Here is an 8287-nt window from a genome sequence, read left to right as displayed (position 1 = left end):
CCCGCTGCTCCCCTCAGCAGTGTACTTCATCAGTTGGCCTGTTCTGCTCCCCACTCTGTCTCTGGTGAATCCTCTCACTGCCCCTGCACCTCTGGTCTGTACCCCATTTCCATAGGAATAAATAAATACATAAATACATCTTTAAAAACAAAAACAAAAACAAAAAAACCTAAGACTAGAAATACAATGTGATCCAGTTATTCTGCTTTTGGGAACTTATCTGAAGAATACAAGGATACTAATTTGAAGAGATATGTGTACCCCGATGTTCATTGCAGCATTACTTACAATAGCCAAAAGCTGGAAATGTGGATCTTCCTGATGGTGTAGGTGTTAAGTCTCAGGGCTCCCAAGCTACTGCCAGTCACTGTGGCCTGAGTTCGATCCCCAGCCAGGGGGCTGACTCACTTGGCATGACAGGCCTCTCCTGACCTGCCTGCTCCTCCCTTCCGCAGTGTATTTCAGTATATCTGCCTGTTCTGCTCCCCACTGTGTCTCTGGTGACTCCTCTCATCTTCCACACCTCTGGCCTAGAGTCTTGGCTTTCATAAATAACTAAAAAATAAATCTTAAGTAAAAAGAGTTGGACATAATTTAAGTCCCTCTTGACCCATGAGAGGATAAAGAAGTATATAGAATGATAGACTGTTACTGAATTATAAAAGATGGAATTCTGCTGTTGCAAAAATATGGATCAACTGAAGGGATGTTGTGCTAGGTAAACAAAGTCAGAAGAGATAGCACATGTGATAAAGCAGAAAAAATAAGAAAATAAACTCTTAAAACTCAGAAACTCTGACTCTGAGGAAAAAACAGTGGTAAAATTTTGATTTAAACATTTTATAGGTGTGCAAACTTATAAATTTTGATTTAAACATTTTATAGGTGTGCAAACTTATAAATTATAACCTAAATATACTACATTATGTTTCCTATCAAATTATAGTTCGCATACAATTGGCCTGATTCACTCATTCTTTCCACTCCTTTGTTTAAATTTTGCAATGCCTAAATCAATATTACCTTGATTATAAAATATATCCGATGAAAGGAAACAGGTACAACTTTCTAGAGATAAGTGGCATTCCATGCTTTTTTTAAAAAGATATCTCTTTAAGCCATTCCAGCTTTAGAGATTTATCAAAATATCAGATCAAACATAGATATGTATATATAAGTTTTTTTTTTAAATCAGAGACTTGTAAGAAATTGCAAAAAGATAAAAGGAACAATACAGATAAAATATGATTGAATTGTTGATAATTAGGCAGTGTGCCATGGAATTGTGGAGCCAGCTCTACTAATTTATCCTGTAACATAATACATTTAAGTAGCAACACCAACAAGTGTGGATGTGAAAGTATGAGTAACTTTGGGAGATTAAGTAATTTGGAGCTCCATTGGGGGGGGGGGGAGTGGGAGGATATAGAGAGGCCCAGCATTTAGCAAAGGAGTGGATTTTAATGAACCCAGTTCAAGCCCCAGATATTAGTGCCAATGGTATAGTGGATGGAGATTTGAGTCCAAGGCCAGCTCCAAACCCAACTTTAACACACACAACTGATACTGTCTACTGAGTTTAGCCTGTGTGTTAGGTAAAAAATATACATATGTTTATAACACCCCATTTTTTTAAGTTAAATATCCCAGAATATGCTTTTAGGAATAACATGCTTCTATCTCCTATTTTATAAGTGAGGAGACTGAGGTTTAGAAGGTTAATGCATTTCCTAGATTCCCTCAACCAGTAGCTGATAGAGTTGGTATTTGACCCGCATTTGTGTCCCTGAACTCTGTGGCACACTGCTACATTAAACAAGAGTAATCATGACAGTCTCACTGTTGCTTTAGAGAAGAGCTGAAGTGCTGGATGTGGAAGCACTTCTCCAGACTTAAAGTCCCGTGCAAGTTGGAGGTGCTGTTATGGGGATTCACCGAGAGTATTTTTCTACAGCATTTCTTTCTAACTGCCACCCAGTATGATCTGAAACTCTGCTCTGAGAAACAAGAGTGATCGGGCCCTGCCTTGCCTTCCTTCTGGCCGAGCTGTGCTTCCCACTGACAGGGAAACACCTCAACCCACCCACACCTCCAAGGATTGACCCAGGGTGTGGAGGGGGAGGCTCATTGTGGCTGAGAAGGGTAAGGAAAGATATCGTTATGGCCTTTACCTTAAAGGGATGCAGGCTGGCAGGTCAAGAACAAAAGCATGAAAGAGCAGAAAGACAAGCCAGTTTCTCCCAGAAGATTTAAGTAGTGTGCCACTATACTTAAAAGAGGGACTAAGGAGGGAGAGTGCTTGAATTCTCCACCACAGACGTTGTGCTAATAGGCTGACTAGTTATAAAGAAGGCTGACTAATTTCAGAGTCCAATCAAGCATTCAGTTGAGGTAGATAGATTGGTTAATCTATATTTCAACATAAAAATGATAAAATAATCTGGCCATTTGAGTGAAAATAGAGTAATCCTTTGGGTAATCTCTGGAGACATCTTGTATGTACCGCTATCACACCTGTTGTTATTCATAATAGTTTCACTGTGTTTGTACACCGGGAAGGAGGTCATATTTTGCTCATTTGTTTAAGGGAGGCTTTGAGTTGGAGAGATTGCTTGCCTCTTAGAAAGCCATAGTTTTAGTGGGAAGGGGAAACTGATGGGCTTATCCCAAAGATCACTCCAGGGCACCCCAAATTGACTGGAACATGTGAAAGAGCACATGCGACTCCCCGTAGTGTCCCCACTCTTGAACACACCTGACCACCACCTCTCTTTCTGCCATGGAGACAGAAGACTTTCACTTCCTTAGACCACTTCAGAAGTGACATGTTTTTCAAAGCCTGATCCCCAGAATCCAGAGTCCTTCCCTGGGACCCCTGACCAAAAGGAGGGAAGGTGATAGGTACCAGGACTGGGAATAGTCAGAGGACATCCAGAAAAATCTACATCTGCTTTCTAACGTGTAAGGAAGGTGTTTGCATTTTAGTGTGTGTCAGAATCACTTGTGATTCTGTAAAAATAAAAACCCGATTATCTGGACCTGTTACTTGAAATATTGATCCTGTTCTGAGAATCAAGTATTTTCACAAGCACCTTTTAGCAGGATCAGAGCAGTGTTTCTCACACTTGAGTGGTTAGAAGACTTTAGAGACACAAACCCATCAGCCATTTGCCAAATGGAAAGGGGAGGTGATACAGGGCGAATGGAAAAGAGCAGCATGGGAAAACTGGCTTTGTGTGGCTCCTGTGTTGCTCCCTAGCTGCATGACTCTGAGCAAAGCCTACAACCTCTCTGAGCCACCATCTCTCACCCAGGAAGCCAATCTTGAAGGTTTGAGAATCCTATGCAATAGGATGTGAGTTAGCACTTTGAAAATAGTTGAGTGGTTTAAGGATATTGGAGTGATTGTTATCATACCTTTAAATAATAGAGACTTAGATTACATAAACACTTTTTCAGAGTTATCGTAAATATTTTTGTGTGATAAAGAAAATGTAAAAGAGACATAAAGGAGAAAAGAGAGGAACCTGAGTCTTCCACGTCCTGTCCTTACCCACTGCTCTGTGCTGGCTCTGTGAAACTTTGGAGTTTCTCAGTTCTTCTGCTTCAATTGCCTCCTGTATAGGGTGAAAATTCAACCAAAGATTCGATTCTGAGTAGGACTTTGACTTGTCCTTTTGACTTAAAGGTGTGAACAAAGGTGATGCCTGAATCTTCAGTAACTAGATAAAAGGAAATAGCACAGTGTGGATGCCCCTCTGGTACTTAGATCCCAGTTTCGTGAAGACAGGGGATGTACTGAGAGCACGCCAGGCCTATTTATCAGTTTTGGAGAGCCCTTGGGGAAGTAATCCCATGACAGCTTATTGAGATGAGCATAGGTAATTACTCCAGTGTGAGTATCTAAAAGCAAGGGTCTTGGGGAATGAGTCTTGTTTACAAAGCACAAACTATCTACCTATTGGGCAGTATTCCTAAAAGATTTCCTAGGAATAAGAGCAAATCATAATCAAAAACATCACACACATGCTCCTACTAACTTTGAGTGCTAAAAGAATTGGTAAGTCTCAAGTACTATGTTTGGATTAGCATGATCCAGCTTGCTAGTGACCCCTATACCAAGTGAAAGCAATTTAAAAAATCACATTTAAAGGAAAATAATATCACCCTGACCTTCAAATGTTTTCATTTTATAATTTTTCCAAAAAGAGGCAAACGAAAGAACCAATCCATGAAAGGTGTACAGGAACTCTAGCTAATATGATAATCAGACAGAGAAGCAATGACATTTATTTATGAGATAAGACCAAGCCTGAAAAAAATTGGCTGGCGTTTTCACAAGCTAAACAGATAATAGTAATCTCTCTCATAAACAAATGTTCATAACCACCTCTCTCATAAAAAATATAGTATCACCACTACATGTTTTCTTACAGTTGCTATTCCTGAAAGGGTAATCACTCCAGTTAACATAACTTAGTTTTACCCAGTATTGTGCTTTAAATGAATTTTGAAGTTGTTTCTATTTCTAGTGCCATTGTAATTTTGATAGGGATTTCATTGAAACTATAGATAACTTTGAATAGTATGGGCATTTTAATATTTACTATTGTCTTCCAATTCATGAACATAAGATATTTTTACAGTAATTTGTAGCTTCAACTAAAAAAACAAAACTTTCATTGAACTCAAATTGATTTACAGTTTCACATATGTTTCAGGTGTATACCATTACACCTCAGCAGCTGTATATTCATTTTTATGATCACCTCCAATCTAGTTTCCATCAATACATCTAACCATCTTTACTCAGTTTACCCACCCCTCACCCTTTTCCCCTTTGATAACTACCCTTTTCTCATAATCTAAGTTTGTTTTTGTTGTTTGTCTTCACTTGTTTAAAGTCTAAAAAATTTTATTGAAGTATTTATTCCTTTAAAACATATATGACTTTAGGGCCCTCCCTGGTAGCACAACAGGCTAAAGCGCAGCACTATGAAGCTGTCACAGCCACTGCAGCATGAGTTTAGTCCCCCGCCAGGGAGGTGACCCACATGGTTTGGTGGCTCTCCTGACTCACCCGCTAGTCCTCTCAGCAGTGTATTTCAGTAGATCTGCCTGTACTTCATTCTCCCAATAGTAATTTTTGGGGCTGAAAGATGAAATTGTTTGGGAAAAAGTTTCCTCAAAGATAAAAATGAAATTTTCATGTGAGATTTAAGATATTAGAGGACTAGAAGACCTGGATGATAGTAGATCTGTCTAATGATTCCACTCCATTCAGCCCCTCCCAATCACACATTCTATTCTTTCATCATGGGGCTTTCAGACAAATGGGGAATACCAGTGTCAAAAACACTATGGGGAAGCATTACAGTCACCAAGGTCATAGAAATGGTGAGGGAAACTTATCTTCCTGGGGTTTATTCTTAAGCACAGTAGCACAGACATGCCATTTTTTAGTTTAGTTGTTTCAAAAATACAGTGATGCCCCTTTACCACTTTTCCTGTTCCAATTACCTGTGGTCAACTGTGGTATGGAAATACTTCGTAGAATAAGAGCACATTTATGTAACTTTTAATGCAGTATATTATTATAATTCTGTTTTTATTCTAAGTTTTTATGTTAATCCTTTATTGTTCCTAATTTATAAGTTAAACTTTATCATGGGGCTGTATATATTAAGTTTGGTACTCTCTGTAGTTTTAGGTATCCACTGGGGGATTTTGGAATATATCCCCCATGAATGAGGTAGGGCCACTATATCCAAGTATATGCTTCATTTGTATTTAAATCTGGATGACTAATTTCAAACCATTATGACTCTAAGAACTTATGCTAATGATACTATGCTGATGACTGGTGTGTTCTGATGCAGTTTTGTGTAGTCTGTGTAGTTTAGGCATAGAAGTTTAGAGCACAAGTCTTGTAAGTGATGCCTCTATTTTTTTCCCCTCTTTTATTTGTCACTGATTAATATAATTGCATTAAACAGCATTAATGTGGTCAATTAATATGGTCAGTATGACTGAGTAGAGATCCCTAAATTAGATGGGAAGGGACTGCCACTATGGTGAATGCATTTTCCTAACCCAAATTAGCTTTCTCAGGGAATACTTGATGTCTCTGTTTCTCAAACTATAGATAAAGGGATTTAGCATTGGGGTTACTACTGTGTACATTACTGATGCAACTGTGCCCTTCTGTGCTGAGCGTGTTGAAGGGGGACTGAAATAAATGCAAAAAGAAGTCCCAAAGAACAGAGATACCACAGAAAGATGAGAGCTGCAGGTGGAAAAGGCTTTCCGCTTGCCCTGAGCTGAGGGGATCTTCAGGATAGTTGAGAAAATGTATGTGTAAGAGATAATCAAGGAAAGCACACAAACCAGACCTGCGAGACCCCCAACAGTGAAGATCACCAATTCATTGATGAAGGGGTCTGTACAGGACAGACTCAGAAGGGGGTTGATGTCACAGAAGAAGTGGGGGATTTCATGGTCAGCACAGAAGTTTAGACTGTTCATCAGTAGTGTGTGCAGGAGGGAGTGGAGGGCATTCAGGATCCAGCATGCAGACACCAGGAGGACACAGAGCCCGGGACTCATGACCATGATGTAGTGGAGTGGACGGCAAATGGCTACGTAGCGGTCGTAGGCCATGACAGCCAAGAGGAATGCCTCCAGCATCACAAACAGCATGAAGAAATATAGTTGTGATAGACATCCGGCATAGGAGATGACCTGATTCTGGACCCATATATTTGCCAACATCTTGGGAACTGTGGTGGATACAAAACAGGCATCAGTGAGGGAAAGGTTGGCCAGGAAGAAATACATGGGGGTGTGGAGTTGAGTATCAGCGATGATAGACAGAATGATGAGGAGGTTGCCGGCCAGTGTGACCAGGTACATGGACAGGAACAGCCCAAAGAGAATCTCCTGCTGTTCTGGTTGGTTGGAGAGCCCCATTAGAAAAAATTCTGAGACGCTGGTCAGGTTTTTCCATCCCATTTGTCTGTAAGTAGAAAGTTGGGTAAATTGAGTGAGGTTGGTGATTCTGCATGTGAATTCTTAAAGTTACATAATATTGCAATGTTTAATCTTCCAGTAAGAAGTTGAATCATGGGAACCCTTTAATATTTAACTATTCAGGACCTATAAAAACTATAGTTTCATATAGTTGAACTAAATATTTGCAAATACTTGTGCTCAGTGCCTATGCTTGGTGACATAGGGAACCAAAGATTTGTCTGCAATGAGAGAAGAATTTTTTTTACTTTAAAAAATTTTATTACATCAGTGTTAATTCAGCGCATATACTTTGGGGCTATGTCTGTGTTTATTCATCTAACCCTTGGAGTATTGATGTGGATGTTTTCACAATCAATCCCAAGATTGATTTCACAGGTTAAAAAAATCTTCATAGGGCCTCCCTAGTGGTGCACAGGGCTAAGTCTCAGCACTGTGAGGCTATCAGCAGCCACAGTAGCGCGAGTTTGATCCCCAGCCAGGGAGGTGACCCACATGGCGCAGCAGACCTCTCCTGTCTTGCTTGCTGTATTTCAGTCAATCTGTCTGTCCTGCTCCCCACTGTTTCTTGTGAGTCCTCTCACCCACTGAACCATTGTCAGACACCCCAGATCTTGTATACTTAAATAAATATATATATTTTAAAAATCTTCAAAAACAATATTGTAAATGAATATTATCTCAGTAAAAATAATGTTATCAATACTGCCCCCCCCCAAAAAAAACTAGTAGATAGAAGTGGGGTTTTGGAATTGATAAAAAAGCATATTTAGGCCCTCCCTGGTGGCGCAGTGGGTTAAAACACAACACCGAGAAGCTAAAGCCACTTCAGCATGAGTTCAATGTGACCCACATGGCGTTGACCCACATGACGTTGACCCACATGGCGGCAGACCTCTCCTGACCAGCCCATGTTCCCCTCAGCAGCGTACTACATCAATCTGTGTGTCCTGCTCCCCACTCTGTCTCTGGTGAATCCTCTCACTGCCCTGCACCTCTGGCCTGTACCCCAGTTCTGTATGCATAAATAAATAAATCTTTTTTAAAAAGCATATTTAATGCTGAAATCATTATCATCACTCTTTTCAGCTCTTTTGGTTAGAAACCAGGACATCATTATTGATTTATTTTTCTTCTTTCCTGTTACCATTACCAGGAACTACTACCATCTCATGGCAGTTTTAGTTCTCAGTACTAAAGTGTACCCATGTATTTCTATTTGCCTACTATCGCAGCCCCAGTTGCCACTATCTTCTTT

General features: G+C 40.0%; 1 protein-coding gene across 1 annotated transcript; it reads right to left on the bottom strand.

Moving 5' to 3' along the window:
- Positions 1-6069: 6069 nt before the first annotated feature.
- On the bottom strand, positions 6070-7011 carry LOC101621494 (olfactory receptor 1G1). The gene has a single exon (XM_004684777.1). It carries the CDS (start codon positions 7009-7011, stop codon positions 6070-6072), a length of 942 nt encoding a protein of 313 aa, XP_004684834.1.
- Between the last annotated feature and the right edge of the window lie 1276 nt (positions 7012-8287).

Source organism: Condylura cristata, unplaced genomic scaffold (assembly GCF_000260355.1).
Source record: "Condylura cristata isolate star-nosed mole 26May11 unplaced genomic scaffold, ConCri1.0 scaffold00017, whole genome shotgun sequence".
NCBI classification, from domain to species: domain Eukaryota; kingdom Metazoa; phylum Chordata; class Mammalia; order Eulipotyphla; family Talpidae; genus Condylura; species Condylura cristata.
The sequence above is the reverse complement of the archived record's forward strand: the minus strand, read 5'-3'. Positions and strand labels throughout refer to the sequence as shown.

Coding starts and splice junctions, on each gene's coding strand:
- LOC101621494 (XM_004684777.1), bottom strand. CDS start 7,011: ATGGGATGGAAAAACCTGACCAGCGTCTCAGAATTTTTTCTAATGGGG.